The 19788-nt window shown below is 25.5% G+C and overlaps 1 protein-coding gene across 1 annotated transcript; it reads right to left on the bottom strand.

Moving 5' to 3' along the window:
• Positions 1 to 1644: 1644 nt before the first annotated feature.
• Positions 1645 to 18294, bottom strand: LOC112604245. The gene is made up of 8 exons (XM_025353195.1): positions 17810 to 18294; positions 14098 to 14192; positions 7936 to 8133; positions 7716 to 7826; positions 6728 to 6965; positions 3465 to 3708; positions 2920 to 3122; positions 1645 to 1918 (listed from the first exon to the last, which is right to left on the bottom strand). Exons 1-8 carry the CDS (start codon positions 17910 to 17912, stop codon positions 1752 to 1754), a joined length of 1359 nt encoding a protein of 452 aa, XP_025208980.1. The 5' UTR covers positions 17913 to 18294; the 3' UTR covers positions 1645 to 1751.
• Positions 18295 to 19788: the final 1494 nt, after the last annotated feature.

Here is a 19788-nt window from a genome sequence, read left to right as displayed (position 1 = left end):
TATATATATATATCAGAAGTAACTATTATTGTATTCAAGTATGCACGTTATTTGAATTAAAAACATTTGACACTCATTAAAGCTTTATTATCCAAACATATTCATCCAAAAAATCAATTTAAATGATACCATATATGATTACATGTTAGTTGTTGGAAATAACTTATTTTTACTTTAATAACGATATAAAATATTATGAAGTGCGTATCTGTATCGTATTTTAACCTTTTACAGTAAATACGAATGAAATTATTACCCAAAGTTCAACAAAAAAAAATTGGAGAAGTCATTCAGCAATAAAGTTATAGCGATTATGTTTTATTTAGTTTTAATACATAATAAATCATTGCATATAGGTATGATAAATAACCTAGGCGAAAAGGTTGTAATATATTATGATAACTCAGTATGTGTAACTTATTTTTAAAGATATATTATAATTTATTTTCTATTAGTAAAACAGTAAATTGAGTTAATTATAGTCTAAAATATAATATTACCTATATGATAGGTAGAATAGGTAAATACTATAATGTTAAATTATTATTGTTACAAGGATACTAGGCCTAAAAAACGCTTGAGCACTAAGTTCAGTAAATATATTTTGCCGTTATTTTTAAAATATGCACTGCTTTTTCTCGCATCAATTTTTGAAAATTTTCAATTGGTTTCATTGGTCATAGTACTTTTTTATTATTATTATTAAAATTTTGACCATCCATCAAACAAATCCAAACATGATATTTTTTGAAATACACTCGATAAATCACCAATTTTTTTTTTTATTTAACCTATATAAATATCCATTGTAACATTTAAGTTCTAAAAATTTTTTACTCTTGATAAATTCCATAATAATGATATTAGTAAAAATATATAGATTTAAAACCGTACAATGTAAACGAAAAGAAAATAGTATTCAGGTTAAAGTGTGAAAATGTGACATGAACAAATTATACTAACTATACAATAGCACACTCAACCAGCAATAAAAAAAAACTATTATTTATAAGTATAAATAGTATCTCAATAATAAACTAATATAGAAAATTATAGATACCGTGAGTATTGCACTTGCTTAAATAATACGTATAATTTTGTGTGATTCTCTTATAAAATTTTGTTTATCGTTATATCGCTATTTCTGATTTTTTTTCTTTTCATCTAATAGTCATCTTGCACTATTTTCTCGAAGTTCAATCGTCTGGCTTTACTTTTTGTGTGCTCAATTTTCCGCACTCAATTGTCAAAAAACTTCTTTGACTGTTTCTGAAATTAACAATAAATTAAATATATGGGGTATAATAAATATTAAATATGCCTATTTAAATATTTGGATTTATAATATATTATTATACGCTAATATAAATACATTTTGATCATATAAAAACAACTACAAGATATATTTAATTTAAAAATATATTTATTTTTACTAACCATACTATTTAGACAAGCAAATATTTTTATTACTAAACACGATTAAAATATACATATAAAATATTAGTGTTATATTACATTATATGAATAATTTATATGTTTAATATAATAATAATTTAACAACAATTAATATAAATTTAATAACTCAACAAAGGATATTATTTTTTAGTAGATATTTGATGACATTGTGTAATATAATATGTGCATGATATAATATTATAATTAATATTAACGATTAAATATAATGTATAGGTACTACATACTGGTATAATATAACTATATGGTGATATATTCTTAATGAATGTATCTAATTATTACTCAATATAAAGATTTTCGACCACTTCGACTTCTTTAATGACTAGATCGTTTTTTAGTGGGTTGATTAAGTCCGTGAATATTAGTGACAACTGCAATAGAGGTGGGTTGTTGATTGGATCATTGGACCACATGGTCCAAGTTTTCTTATTAAAGTCAAATACACCTATGTAAATCAAACCGATAAGTATTATAATTTATAACATTTTAAACACTCTATAAATTGTTAGTTCGTAAAATAAAAAATAGTTCGCTCGTATGTAAAAACAATTTACCTCGATAAAAGTCAAAAGTAAAAACAGTTAACCATTTATCAGTATTAATTCATAATTATCGTAAATAACAAAAAAATTTTACTGTCATTTATCAAGACCACAAGTTGCATCACACATCATCTCTTTCTCCATCATCACTACTACCACTTCTTCTCACTCATGGAATATGAAAAAAAGTCAATTTATAGATATTAATAATTGTTATTTAATTTATTGACATCCAATAAACAAATTATAGGCAATTTGAAAGGTTATTTTACAACTACAAACGTTTGATGTAAAAATCAAATACAACAATATTTCTGAGTAAGCATTTAAAATTTTTTCCATAAAATTTATTGCAAAAAATAAAGGTATAATTTTTTATACAAACGTTTTAGTAAAACAAACAATTTAAAATCAAAATACCTACGCATGTATCATGTAATAAAAATTGTAATCAGAGATTTCATTATTTTTTCAGAAGCATCGAATTTAAATTGCTACTGTCACAACTATTTCGTATAATAGATGGTGTGAAAACAATTTGTTATTACATAGTCTATAATATAGACTATAGTATCTCATGTTTTATCCATGTGTTGCACATGTGCAGAAATATAGCATAGGTACATCGGTATGACGCATTCTATTAACGTATAATATGATACACGCATCACACATACATTTTATACATTATCAAACACACAACTAAATCACATAGCATCCTTTATTTCGATGCTTGTTCATAACCATTAACTAGTTCCTATTAAAGTTTTTTAATATCTTTTATAGTTTTGCATAATGCTCAAACCCGGCTGTCGAATAAATATACACGAAAATAAAGAAAAAACTAAAAATAAACACAATATTCACTACTGTTAACATTATACGTATAATCCGACGCGCTTACCCAAATTAATTGTGCTAACTCTGGCGTCAGACTTATCACTAAATATCGGCCACGGTTTGTCGTCCCTATTTCCTAGCACTTCCAACATGTCCTGAAAACTCGCAGCGGTCTTGTTTGCCGTTATCTGCTTGTACCGGCTCTCCCTGGACACGCTGCTCCCGTAAGCGGATTCGTCCAGTTCTGGGTACTTCAGATGGAGTAATCTAAGATTAAAAGTAAAAATATAAATCAAATATTTATAATATAGTAATACGATATATCGGGTGACAATTTTCAACAGATCTAAAAAAATCAACATATTATAATGATGTCAAAAATTCAGAAACGTATTATATACGACTTACCCAAATTTTCTGTACAATTTATCTAAAAATCGGTCTTTGACTATGCTAATAACAAACTATTTGCTTAGATTTAACCACGACTGGTAAATACAATTTACATAAATTAAATTATATCACTACTACCAAAGACAATTGGGGTATTCGTCTTGTATTTATAATTTATAATTACTATAATGGTGAATAACACGCGTGCACATATACCTGTTGGTATGTATTGAGTTGTTTCCTATACCGAAGTCTGCGAGGTAAACTTCTGACTTGTCACAATCGACTTTTGGGGTGACTTCTACTGTGTGAAAAACACGCGATTCCTTGGGTACGTGCAGAAAACCAAAGTTCACGTTGAATCCATCGGCCGTGCCTACGCCTTCGTTGGTCAAAATATCCAAGATCTCACCCAGGTCGGCCCGCGAAGACAACAGTGCTCTCGTGATGAACTCTCGGGCTATAAAACACAAAACAGACGAAATTTATTAATATTATTAAGCATTATTAAGCAATATTATGTACATCAATTAAGATTAGAATGAAACCAAAAAAAAAAAGTTATGAGTTGAGTATAAAATGATTAAATACATGTGTCACTCAGTGTCAGTTTTGTAACTATTCAGGAAACACATTTTAAAGGTGTACAATTTATAATTTGTAACATACTTTTTTTAACTTGTCACAAAATTTCATTACCCATCTAATAAAAAAAAAAAAGTTATGAAGTTCTAAAGAAATTTATGGTAACATTGGTAATGAATAATAATTTACTAGTATGTGAAAATAAAAAATACTTAACATTTATTTATTTTATTATATGTCAAGGTTCTATAAATAGAATTCTTAATATTTTTACATATAAATGTATATAATTTTAACTTAATTATTCTTATTAGTTTTCAGTATATCTCAAACTGTATCTAAATAATTGATCTTCAGTATCTCTATGGGTAAAACTCAATTATGTACAATTTACCTTTATGGATACACAAAATCCATCGAATAACAAAAAAATTCCTTAAGATATTATAATGCTTTAAGCAAATCTGTGTTCAGTAGTTTTAAATTTGTGAAGTCAGCTTTAATATTTGCTTTTATTATCTTCTTTTTAAACTTAAATATAATAAGTAATAATATTATATTCTATGTTTACTCGTAAATTTTTTTATTCCTTTAATTTTTTAAGTTAATTATGAAAACTTCTAAATTGTAATATCTTACATATTCATAACTTATTAAAGATTAAAATATTGTAAAATATACATGAAAAAAATGCGGTTTATGTTCTTACTTTTAAGTTTGACAATAGATTCGTTTAATAATAATAATTTAAGTTTACTACTTAAAATTAGAACTTCTAAACACAAATTTGCCTCTCATATCATACATTTATAAGATAAATACAATGCATACGCGTGCAACTTCTTCTTAAAAGTAAGAAAGTTATCTATGTTTGAACGTTATTCTTATTTTCAATTGAGTTATAAGTTTCAGAGTATATAAATCATTATAATTTAAAAATGCTTGTAAATGTATTTATTTTTTAGACAGTTAGAACAAACATTAAAAACATAAAAAGCAAGTAAGTAGGTACCGCTCTGCTGTAAATTAGAGGATGGGGTGAACCTCGGACTAGGGTAGGTTAAATTTGAATGCAATCATATGTATCATTGTATACGAAAAACGGTTCTGAACGGAGATGATTTGTCAGTCTAGGATATATTATATTTAAATATTGTTATACATTCTATTTTAAAACAAATATTTTATTTTTCAATTAGGACGCATTTTCAAAAGTCATAGTTAATCAAATAATTATTAATTTTTATGAATTATACCTACAAAATAGTTTGCAAATATTCATGGTTTTGACGAATTTTTGTCAATATTTGAACTTCAAATGCTAATAAAAAAAAATTGTGCATATGTATTCTTAAAATTTTTTGATCACTATAAGAATAACTTATGAAAAACTTTGTATTAAATTTTCAAGTATTTTGATTGGGCCAAAAAAATTTTATCGATACTTCAAAAAAAAATTTTCAGAAAAATTGAAAATTCAGTTGTCTATAAATAGCTCAAAAAAAGTCAAAATATTTTTAAAATTAAATCACGTAAAGAAAATGCTAATCTAAATAACTGGTAAAATTTTCAAGTATCTACGATTTATACTTTTTGAATATTAACAAATATTTAAAATCGTTTGAGGATAAATCGTTATCGTACGCTATTTTGTAAAAATTTAAAATTCAAACGCACTTAAAATTTTTCCTATAATGATGCTTTGAGTTTTTACTATAGCTACTTGAAGGAAAACTTAGGGAAAACATAGTGAAGTATTTTTAATCCTTAGTTATAAACACAAAAAATGTTATGATTTTTCAACTTCAAAATTTCGCGTTTTCGATAGATTTCGTAAATATTTGAACTATAAACGTTTATAAAAAAAAAATTGTGACAAACGATTTTTAATTTTTTTTTTTTTTTAGCTACAATAAATAAGCTCATAAAGAATCTTATATTAAATTTTCAAAATTTTTTGGCACTTCAAAAAAAAATTCTTATAAAAATCGATAATTTCAGTGGTCTATAAATAACTCAAAAAAAGTCAAAAATTTTTGAAAATTAAACTGTATATAAATAACACTAACATAAACGTTTGGTAAAAATGTCAAGTAATTTACAGTGATTAGTTTTTGAATTACAACCATATAAAAAAATCGATTTGGTCAAAAACTGGTTTTGCGTAAAAATTCTCGTTTTTCCGTCATTTTTTTTTTGTTTTTCTCGATTTTTTTGAAAACTGTTGGTAAATGTTTACTTTTTACTTCTATAATGCACCAAGGATATTCACTTTGCCATCGGAAACTACCCCCGATGTTTGAAATTGAAGCATTATTTTGACTACTTATGCTGTACACAGAAACAAAAAAAAAAAATTAAAAAAAAAAAAAACACAGATCATTGTAAAATCAATACATTCATCACTCCGTTCAGAATCCAAAATATTTTTATAAATCATATATTTATTTATAAATAATATGATTTTATATTTGATGTATATTTTAATTAAAATTTAGGCACTTTTGAATTAGATTTAAATTCTTATCATTACTGAATACAATTTCACAATTGGTTAAATTTGAATCCCCAGTTAACATTAATATAACTATTCACTACATAAAATGGTGGAGGGTGAAATTAAAAACTACGAAATTGCTCGATGGCTTTTGCAAATTTTATGGATCATCTGCTATTCTATAGATTGATTTTGTTTTATTTCTATATATAAGTACGGAATTAGTTTTTTGCTCAAATAAAATACATTCAATGTACGGAATCGTATGATATGAAAAATATACCGCCGATTAGCATCATTAAGTTACTGTGCGTCTGTACACAATTATTGTTTAACCATATGTACGTGTATATCTATCCATGTGGGTGAGATCTATATAAATTAGTTTAATACTAACGAATTTTTCCCCTCAATGGTTTACTGACGAATATTGTGTTAATTGAGAACACCAGTCCATAATGGTTATGACCGCTAGCGTAACCCGGTAAGTGTCCAGCATACGTGAGTGCTTTGAACTTCTCTTCTCTGGCCGGGAATCTGCCACCCAGCTCGGATTCGCCAGGCACCACATGAGCAGCCATGATGTAATAATTATTAACCGTTTCAGACAACGCGTCTTCTGTGTGCCCTAACAACTACACAACAAAATTATGTACGTGTTTATAGGTATAATACTTAAACAATTGTATTAAAAACATGTTTTTTCAATATTTTTTAACCTATGGGTTACCGCTTAACTATTTAATCGTGTTTTGATATCATATTTTTTTAATTTAAAAAAATTTAATTAAGAATCTAATTAATTATCCATGATTTATGAGTTTTGAACAAATGACTTACATGGTACCTAAGTAATAAAAAACATTTTCAAGCAATAAACATGCTTAGTGCCGATTTCACTAACATTTATGCTTATTATTTTATTTAATAAAATTAAATAAGACTTAGGTACACTATATTATAACATGATTATCGCTTATTTTTAATAAGTATAAATGATTATTTTTAGTTTGATGAAACAAAATTATATTAAATAAAAATGAATATGAAAATATGGTATTTAAGTAAATAGTATATTATATACGTAGTTAGCGAAACAATATATAACATAGCCTACCTATGTATATGTTTAAGAATTATAAATTATGATATATTTCTCTTATTTTCACAATTCAAATTACTTTTGATAAATTTAACACTCATAAAGTATTAAAATAATATTATACTACAATTTAAAAATAAAAAATTACACATTTCAATAAGTTTTGTACTTTTTTTAAGACACATTTGTGCGCATATAAATGTATTAACAAAATATTTTTAACTTAATATTATCGATAAAAACAAAGAAATAGTAGATATATAGATTATACATTTTATTTTACCTGTGAATTTGGCTGATTAATTATTAATGAAGTACATCCTGTCGGTCCTTTGTCTTTACTTGTAACGTTTAAATTTTTTGGCAGCGTATCATCTAATGCCATTAAAAATAACTGAAATATATTTAAATTTCTTTCATATGAGTATTTAATACGTTATTTAATATTATACATTTTATTATTATTGATTATAATTTATAATAGTAACAAAACAAGTAGATACCTCGTGAAACGGAACTCCCGATCCATCAGCCATGCCTTGTAGCTCGATCACATACTGAGGAAAGTATTTTTGTGTGGACTTTAAACTTTCTTCATAAATCTGCCGTCCTTCCGGTTGAGCGTACATTGGTAAGAACTCACTCTGAAGCGGCTCATACGAGCGTACATATTCTTTAATCATTGATCCAAAAGTCCGCCCCTATAATATGATAAATAATAAATTATATACGGAGTTTGTAAAATATTTGTTCTAAACTATATTTGTTTATGATTTTTTTTTCTATTCGTATAATTAATATTTTTGTACATTGCAATGTACATTCTTTCTTACTTTGACATTTTTTTTGGTTAAAATGGATGTTTTTAAATACATTTCAAAAAGTTAATCTGTCGAATGATAACTATTATCCTACGTTGGTATTAAAGTACCGTAAAACGATCTCCAAACAATGACAAACACTTTTATCTTCACTCATATAGTCATATAATTATGTAAATTGTAAATAAATATATTAACAACCTCGATTCACCTAATTGTAACATAAATATTTTTGCATTTTTTAAACTACATAAACATAATTAATGGTTCAAATGCATTTTTAAGGGATTAATTTAGACAATTTTAATGACTTAAAAAAAATTAAATAATATATTTTGAAATACCAGTTCAGTGTAAGTTACAAATGATCCCTTATCGAAATCATATTGAAAATGAATTAAAATGAATTAAAATGTGCTGGTGCAGTTCGAGTTCCAACATATATTTAGCGGTACAACACTTACTATTGAAATAGACGATAAAAGCATTTTTGAGGAAATCTAAATTTGATCTTTCGATATTCTAACATACTTATTTTCTAGATTTATACATTTTATTTTATTAAACAATTAAAACTTTTAGTTGAAATTATATAATAAAACACAGCAAACACCTTCAAAAATAATGTTATCTATCATTTTCATAGTGGTGTTTGTCTAATCACTTTAATTAAGTAGTTATAGCCACTTTGTGACAACGTGTTAATTTACTGGAAATTAGCGGTGATACGTCCTTCAAGTTTACAACACTAATTTAATTTAATACATGTATTCTATATAAATAAAATGCCAATCCTTTTTACAATTACATAAATTAAAAATTTTATAAGCTCCTCTCCACCGCGCCTTGGAATAAGGTAGAGTAAAAAGTAGGAATAACCTATTGCAATTTGCAGTCTCATGCAATATTTGTTTTAAAAAACTCGATGCAAAAATTATAATATTCTTAAATTAATTAACATAATATTGCACAATATTGTACCTAGATCAGTAATTACTGTATAATAACTACTGCATTATAAATTCGAGGAAAACGGAAGGTGATTATAATAAAAAGATTAACATTTTTTATGTACGCGAGTATTGTAAATCGACCGGAACACTTCCTGAGCACCTTCGAAAAAAAAAATATTAATCCTACGATACTTATGCACTCCCGTTGGGCTAATCCGGTAACGGCGGTCACTAGTCAGTGTCGTCTAGTTCCGTCGAAGGAGAATTGCCATTGCAATACACTCGCCACAAATATCTTTAATTATTACATGTCGATATTCTTTTCAAACCGATAATTATTGAAGTGATAGTGAGATATTTACCCACGTGCAGGTGGTTTCGAATAATAACTAATAATAACTACAAGTGGCGTGTACTATATTTTGTACAATTTTTTCGATGTCGTTCATGAGTCATGATATACAATATAATCCGGAATCGCAAAAAATTGTCGTGCATTAGATAATATTTATTTTATTATTTTATTCCAAACCGTCCGCATAATAATTGATACATTAATGCTGTGTGTGTCGCTAACGATAGAAATAAATTAAAATTATTATTTAGAGAGCATAATAAACATATTATGTTTATATTATTAATATAATTATACGTACCTATAATCGTTTAATAACCACGGTTGGTGGTTATTCGAGAATTCTAATTAAATTGACATGTTAAATCATTATGTATAAACTAATAATCAATAATTATTCATATTTATAAATTATAGAAGTTCTAATGGTGCTAATAATGATTTAATAAAAGCATAATATATTTTAAATTGAAAAGAAGTTACGACTGGCCGTGAATGTAATATCTATTCTATAAAATCTCTAAGCCATTGAGCGTGTTCGTGTATTAGAAATTAGAATAGCTATTTTATACACTCATTAAATATAAATATTAGTATTCATAATCAATGTCCAATGGTAATACCTATATATATCATATATTTTGTATTTACACGTATTTTAATATAAAAATTATTTGGATACCAGAAACGAGGCACCAGCCAACAATCCAGCTGTCCATGGTTAAAACAAATAGATTCTGTATCAAATTACTAAAATTTTCTGATGTTACTTATTTATGTAAATTATGTTTCGAGTATTTGATTTATCAAGATAACAAAAATAACATGATATATAATATCATTTCGACATATTTTACAATAGTTAATAGGTAGCAGTTACTATACCTGCGTATTATATAAGTACGCACTACACTGTTTCAATCCGATTAGTATATTAAGTACCTAGCGATTAATAAGAAACTTGTTTGTATATAACACCATAATCATAAATAACACTTACTCAAGTTTTATTTTAATAATGCATAAAACTATGAAAGTAATTTTAAGTGCGAATATTTCAATAACGAATAGGTTGTAATTAAATAGTATTATACAAAAATAAGTCACTTCTACAATATTATAAAATAATATACATTATAATTATTTAGCATTCTAGCGTATTTATACTGTACTATAATAATTAATAACGTAATGAACTTCACAATATTTACACGGCTATTATTTATGGAGTTTTGGATATTGTTAGATAGTCATAAGCTGCATCAATTTGAATAATAATTGTGTAATGTTATTAATGTAGTATAATGTAATAAATTAATTAATAAATTATTTACACAATATACAATTTATTGATATTTGATCTATCATTTACATTAATTAAGTAGTCATTCTCGATATAAAAAAAAAAATAAATAAATAAATAAATATTCTTAAATAGATTATATATTTAAATTAAATATTCAAAATGAACTATTTATAAATATGCTAATAGAAAATAATTCTTAAACAATAACAAGATAATATTATATATTATTTTATAATGCATTTATCAACGATATTACAGGTAATTTCAAATTTGTATAGGTGTCTTGTCAATTAATTACTGAATATTATGTAATTAATTGATTTTAAATAATAATATATTATATCATAAAAATATCTATTGTATAATTACAACGATAATTATAATTCTAATGTATAGTTTTTAAATTATTAATGATATTTTAATTACAAAATTATCTAATAAACATCTTTTATTATTTCAACTTTATATAATATAGATAATGAAGTTAATAAATTTATAAATTTCCTGATAAGATGCACCTAAATTTTAAACAATTAGGTATAAAAGAATTGATGTATCATTGATGTGTAAAATTATTACGCTTGTTTACTTTTGATTATCATAAATAATTTAAAATCAATTATTCACAGATATTCATATTTTATTTTTTTAATTAAAATGTATTTTATTCAAAATTCATTAAAATTTGAAAACTTAATTTCTCATATATCTAAAAAAAAATTAATGAAAGACTAAAAAAGAAATCAAAGAAATAAAAACCTAATATTTACGATAATTTTAAATAAGCGTTTAATTATTTTAGTTGTATGTATCTTAGTTGCCTACTTGGCATAATAATTGATAAAATACTGAAGTAAATTTAAGCTAGTTTATCGGAATAATACGTACCTTACGGTCTAAAATTATGTGCATAGTAGTACAACGAAAACTAGGATTCTATTTTTTTGAAATTATGATTACCATTAATATTATTAACTGAATCATCAATAGACACTAATCTTTGATGACCAACTTCAACGTATAATATTTAATGATTATAATTTATACATTTAAGAAGATAAAACATAAATATTTAAATACAGGGACAACCTTACTCTTTATATATATCATTAGTACGTATTTATTACACACAAACATGCCTACAGACATTTTATGATTACTATGAAATATGAATTATGGGTACGTAACAATTATTCAAGTTTAAAATATTAAAAATGCAATTTGACCAACAAAAATCGCTCACTCTTTGCCAAACTCTGCAATTGGATTCAACATTATATATTCAAATTTACACTCTATAATTATATATATTACTATATTCATACTTATAGGAAAATGTAAATTAATTAAGTAATATTATAGAATGCGCAGTTCATATATTTTAATATTATCATATATTATAAATTATAATCTATTAGAAACGGATATGCAATAAAAAACAGTAGACAATTAATTAAATACAATCTTGATAAAACGAAACGTATAAACAACATTTTATAATAACACCGCGAAACGGGTCTATACGAGTGTAGTTACAATAGCTATTTTAAGTACAGCAAAGCAATATTATAAAACTTTTTTATTATTAACATTAAGATATCAAACGTCAACAGTTTGTCGTATGCTTACATTATGTTTAACATAAAAGGCATCACTTATTATCCGTAAGCTAAATATAATATGTGTGACGTGTGTATAATAAAATTGTCACATTTATACGTAATTTTATCAAAACGAATAACTAGGAAAAACACTAGTTTCTTCGACCATGCATTTTTTCTTCAACTTCCTCATATCTATTCAATATATGTATAGATACAATTTTTATTATGAGTCTAAAATTTAAAAAATATCATAACTAGTAGTTATTATTTATTACCTACATATTTCCATTGTATGTATTTATTATTATTTTGAAGAACCCATTTCAATCTGCTACATTATCGTGTTCGAACTTACCCACCTCAACACTAATAAATTACTATCACGTTTAGTAACTTAAATACAATTTTACAAAATAATAAAAAATTCCAATCCATTTGATGACAATAAAACAAAATTGTACGAGATATAGGTTTCCAAAAATATAATAAGGAGGAAGCGTCCATATCCAAATATATCAAAAGGTGATATATTTTTTTTTAAATAGACGAGCATTAATAACAATGGTCAATAAACGAATACAATATAAATCATGATAAAAGATAATATATTATTATTATTTATGGTATTATATAAAATACAACGTAAGTATAAAAAAATCATGACCAAATTCAATTTAAAAAAATTAAACAACAAAATAAAAACCTTATTATTACTATCATGAACTTAAGTTCACCTTATCTAATCTAGAATTACCTAGGTATTGACCAACCTGTACAAATATTTAATAAAGATAAGTCATAAAAATATTAAAATATTGATTTATACCTCACATTTATATATATATATATAATGCTAATACAGAAGTAGAGTTCTAAGATATACGTAATCTTATACATAAATATCATTACCAGGTACTGAGGTACAGAAAGTACCGACTATCAAACCGTTAATAATTCATTATAAATCAGGTAAAGGTTTCCGAAAATTCCTTACTCACATATTTGGTGTAATATATAATATAATATAGGTAATATTATATAATTATTTGTTAATGTTTAATGGATATTAACTAAATACATTAATACCTAAATTATTTTATGTTTTTAAGTTTTTTTTTCTCGTCGTTATCAACGCAGCGTGTAAACATATAAAAAAATTACTTTCGAGATAACTATAGTACCTTTATATAATTACACTGAAAAATGCACTAAAACTACTATTCCTTATTGTTTATTGTAGATGTAACGTAACTTTTGTAACGTAAAAATACATCTGAATTTTTCAAAATAGCATAAATTAAGTCTAAAATTATTCTTTCTGTTTCATGATTTTTTTCCTTGTTAAAATACACGAATTCGTTATCAGTATTATGTTATTAATATCAGTTATAAATACATTAAAATTACACCCATGGTACTTAATATTCCAATTGATGACGACAACGTCATGTCAAGAAGCGTCCGACAACACATGCAATCCTCATAATCACTATCTATTACACACTTTGCTGCACACAATCTTGAATATTGTCACATTACAAAAATCATTATGAAATGCAATATTCGCACAAATATTATAACTAATGTGTACGGGTATAGTATTTATGTACAAGCTTAAATACTTACAACGCTGTATCCGACTTCGTAGTGTGTGCCCGTCACGTAGTGTACTGGTATGGAGTTTTGCCTTCGGGACACGGGCGGACAACATGATCCTAAAACTGACATTATCGAGTTTTTGTTTTAATATAATATATTTACTTAAATCTTAGACTGGACAAAAAGCGTATTTCACTAGGCCACCGGTGACGGTATATAACACTGTATTTATTTTAAGGTCAAACGGTCTGGACAAAAATATATTATACGCGTATCGCGAGTGCGCGACAGGGCCGAAACCGTACACGAATCGCAAAGCCAATTATGCGGATTTATTATTTTAAATTTATATAATATATATGTACTAAAAAATATTGTTACTTTAAACCTAGTCTGTCGCGTTTAGCAATGTGCGATATATTGCGTTGATATCGGGTTTTATGCTTCCCGATGATGTTTTCCCTCCAAAATCTTTTTTCTCGTAGTCTCGTGTGCGCATACACACAATAATAAAATATTAGTAAACGTTAATTTATATTTATTTTATGATCTACGATCCCAGCGCGTCGTTTGTGTATGTATATATATATGTGTGTGTGTGTGTGTGTGTGTGTGTGTGTGTGTGTGTGTGTGTGTGTGTGTGTGTGTGTGTGTGTGTGTGTGTGTGTGTGTGTGTGTGTGTGTGTGTGTGTGTGTGTGTGTGTGTGTGTGTGTGTGTGTGAAGTGTGTGTGTGTGTGTGTGTGAAGTGTGTAGTACGCTGCAATCCCGATATCAGATGACCGATAATCGTCGAAACGACACTCGGTCGAAACGCGGTATTAAATAATAAGGTTTCATCGGATTTAAAATAACTCGATAAAAAATAATAAATGTATCTATATTGTAAAAATAGAGTACGTTACAAAATCGATATAGGCAATAAAAAAGAATATAATTGATAACAATCACATCGTAAAGTATAATTTATTAAAATGATTAAAAATCAAGTTGAAAAACTATGAGTAATATCGGATAATTTATTTATTCGTTTATTTATGATAGACATATGTGTAATAATTCATTAAAAACACAAATCATTATACGAACCGATCGTTTTATCATTAGAAAACTCTGTTTAAATAGTAGTAAAATAATAATTATCCAATCAAAGTGTATAAAATGGTGAACCATAGATTATATAAATATAATTTTTGATTATTCAAGAACTATTCCGAAGCCAAATCTTTTATTCCTAAAACGTTTGACATATTATTTATTTTATGGCCGTTTAAAGTTGAAATATTTCAAATGATTTTCACAACAACATGAACACACGGTACATATTATTGTTTCCTGATAGATATAAAATATCATATATACCATACCTAGTTCATAATATTTTATTTATGATTTTTTTTTATCTCGCTATCACAGATGAAACAGCGACTTTTGACACCCGCGCCTTATTTAATAAAATATGTTAATAATTATTTTTTTTCCTACACACAGTATAATAGATATTTGGTATATTGTACCTACATTTTAATAAGTTCGATTAATACAATGAAATTAGTACCGATATATCACATCTACTTATTACTGTATTTGTCAACTACAGTAACACGCTGTAATATTGTTTTTTTTTTTTTTTTAAGTATTATATACATTTAACAAAATATTTCGAAAGTTATTTCAACTTTGAAACAGTTGAGTTTTCAAAAATAAGATGTTGAATAAATAAACATTGTACTAATAACGGTCATGTCCTCATTGTTAATAACCGATGATTAATTTAAACAAATATAGTGTAATACTACACGAATAAATCTGACGAGTTAACTACGTTAAATTAGTTTTAAAAATAATTATATGGTGGGAAACTTCTTTGGCGGTTTATCATTGAAAAAAAAATACTGTTTATTAATATGCAAAAGTAATTATTTAAATTTAAAAAAAAAAGGTATTTAATTGTTTAGCCTTGTTTCTATTATTATGTGTTAAAAAAAAAAACATGCATTTCTATTAATACCGTGGAAATCGACAAAAATTGTAAACATAGGTACATCAATTATTGATTCCATACACTTAATATACGTATATAATGATTTTACTGTTTATGAACATATTACAGAAACTTATTTATTTATATTATTACATACCTAACCTAACCTAACTACACGGCATTGAATGATTTCGATAGATTTTTTTTTCATTAGTTAGGACAGATATCTTATAGGTTTTAGTCGTAAACCTCCAAATCTAAAATATCTTAAAGTTTCGATAACGTAACAAACGTAAACTAAATTCGCAATCTGTAGATTATGTCAGGCAAAATCCTGAAAGACAATATTTTATGGAACGAAAATGAAAGAAAATCATAAAAAAAAGTAAGACACATTGAAAGCAATTTATATTTTGCACTTTGTGTTAACATACTAAATTTCGATAAATATTTAGTGAAGTTTAAAACGTACTCATTTTAATTAAATAATGAGAAAGTTCTTGACATTATATTTTATAATAATTTAAAAAACAATTTTTTAAACAAAAAATATCTAAATAGTAAAATTTTATTTTATTTACACGCAAACCGCAAACACATAAAACCTGCGTTATTATTGCAATACAATTTATATAATATTTACTAAGGTACATGATAATAATTTTAATATTATTGGGTTATCGCATTCACAAAACTTAACTAATATAAGAATATAATAATTTACAAATGCAAGTGTTATTTTACATCAAGTGTGCGCAAAAAAGAAAATCATTACAAAATTATTTACCCCAAATAACAATCTATCGACTGTACTATTATGTTTAAACAGAGTGAAAGTATTTAAAGAGGAATCGATTATAGATATATCGAATTAAATATTACAAGTATATTATAGTTATATTATATTTTAATTTCTAATCAAATAAATCCAATTGATAAAATATATTTTATTTATGCACTAACGCACTCGCGTATAGTTATTGGAACTTGTCAAGGAATGATTGATTTTTCTCTTCTTCAAAAGCCAAAATCCCCTGATAAAAAGATTTTTGAGACTATTAAATATTTATTATTTTATAAAGAGATATCATTGAATAGCGAGTGATGTAATTTGAGAAGTATTAAGTAATTCATAATTTAGAGCAGAATATAATTTATAAAAATTGTAATTAAATGTAACTCCATTTAAATTAGTAATGAGTACCTAGGTAATGATATTTAAAGTTTAGACCAACGAAATACAGCTCCACAGATTTATTGATTTACAATCAAAACCTATTTTATATAAAATTATAATGATAATAAAAATTTATAATTGCTTCAATTTATTCAAGAAGTTAACTTTTTGATTAAAAAAAAAAATTCCACTTTGAAGATTTTTAATATAAAAACATAATAAGTACGTTGTCGTTATTTATAAAATAAATGTCAACAGAGGAAGATTTACCAGAAATTACTGTTTTAAAAAACAAACATTTAATTGTAAATAATATACAATTTTAGAATAACAAGTGTGCACAACATACATTTTCTATATAAATATGTCAAATAAATTGTTATTTCCGTAACAATTACTTTTTTTTAATTTAAAAAAATATTATAAAATAAATAACATATTTCGTATGTTAAATACATTTTTTGAGGAATTAATAAATCAATACGATATTTAATGAGTAGTGTTTTATTTACGCGTTAAATGATTGAATGTTATTAACGTCATCAATCATCATTCATATTTTATAGGTTTATTTTCTTACCTGGTTCATCAACTATGGCGTGGAAGATCCCGCAATTAGCCATCGTCAGGAACGCTAAGACGATAACCGTTTTTGTAACGGCCAACATTTCTAAGATGTTCATTATTTCTCCAGGTTTTTAATATTATAATATTTGTATTATAATTATTATAACTTTCTCTCCGCTCGTTTGTCGCCGTCGCTGCGTCGGTGTTAGTGGTAATGTATGTACTAAACTCACTAATGTATAATATTTTTATTGTATTTTTTATTTTTGTGCCACGAAAGTACAAAAACAATTTTACATTTATTATATGCCAACTGTCAAAACACAAGTGTTTAATATTGTATCGGCTACGAAATTTAAGAATATTAGAAAAACGATAACGATGCTGTCGATTGCATGATATAATAAAATGTAATAAAATATTATTGCGTATACTACGGTAGAAGATAGTAGCTCGTGTCGACGAATGATCGACAGAATCGGTTGAGTTGATGAAACGCGTCTTTTAAGGGGGTACTTCGCGAGCCACAGGTATAATAATAATAATAATATTATTATTATTATTATTGTAGCAAAATTCTGCACTGTTTCACGATTGGGTGGGGGAAATTAAACATATACCGGCGTTCGTCGATTTCCACCGAAGGTGATGGAGAGAATATGCAAGTTGTTTATAACCGGAACGAAAAAAACATTAGAACCGAACATTTGAATAGGTTAAGTATGAGTAGTAATGTCCACAATTTAAAATCTAGACACCAGATATTAGACTATACAATGTGATTCGACGATGGCAGCGTCGAGAAAATTTAAATTTGTACTACGATTTAGGTTCATTTAAGCTTCGTGATCTTTTCCAGTAATTCAGTAGAATATAGTATTCTAGTAGATAATGTACACATTATTGTAATACTGCGAATTTTTTCTATAATTAAATTTCTCTCATTTTTACAGTCAGATAACGGATTACGTATTTTTTCATACTTTAATATATCAAGTACTAAGATTATCAGATGATAAAACACAGTTTTTGCAGATTTTCACGATCTTTACTAAAAACATTCAACTAATAATCGAATATGTTATTTTTGTGTTCATTAACGATATTATATTATTATGGTATAGTCATCTGAGAGCTTAAATTTATACTCAGTTGAACTCAATTATACACGGTGTAACACTGTGTTTGTCCCTGCTAATGACCTTTTTTTTAGTTGATATTGTTTAAATATTATTTTAAACATTTTTTTTTCTGCATTATACTACGCATGCTATTATAAGTTATTGCTAACCGTATTTTTAAACCAATCAATCTATTCAAATATTAAATCATGACAAATTTATTTTAGTGCACGTACAACGTGCAAATATTTAAAAAGTTAAATGTTATTAAATTCCTGTTCTATGTTTGAATATAAACTCTAAATGTTTTAAAGTTTGATCAGTAAACTGGTAGGTATGATACGAAATGCAGTTAAACACCTAGTATTCACCTATTAAAGACACAATATTATGTAAATTTATATTATTATACTAAAGAGTCCGGTACTATGAATGTATTAATTGTACAACATAATAATTAACTGTAGATTTTTATCGAGAATCAGAAAATTGCATTTTTATAATGTCGTATATTTATGTTTTATTTATAAATACTATTGATGGAGTAGCATCATTTAAAATTTTAGCAAAAAAATTAATTTAAAATGGCGCGTTTCGTTTTTTTATAGACGTAACTTCATTTACAAATGTATTTTTAATGAGTTTATCTGATCAAACAATGATACTCAAGTAAACAAAAATAATTCAAGTATTTATTTTTATTTTTTAAATAACAAAATAATTTATTTTACTCTGTTCAGAGAGAAATAGAAAGATGAAGTATTGAATTAAAACATATTGATTCTATTGAACGCTATCATTTTTACTGTAAGATATAAACTAATGTATTAACATTTTGATTTAACATGTCAACTTTTATGTTGATCAGGGT

The sequence above is a fragment of the Melanaphis sacchari genome, unplaced genomic scaffold, assembly GCF_002803265.2.
Source record: "Melanaphis sacchari strain LSU unplaced genomic scaffold, SCAv2.0 Contig11_pilon_pilon, whole genome shotgun sequence".
Lineage (NCBI taxonomy): Eukaryota > Metazoa > Arthropoda > Insecta > Hemiptera > Aphididae > Melanaphis > Melanaphis sacchari.
The sequence above is the reverse complement of the archived record's forward strand: the minus strand, read 5'-3'. Positions and strand labels throughout refer to the sequence as shown.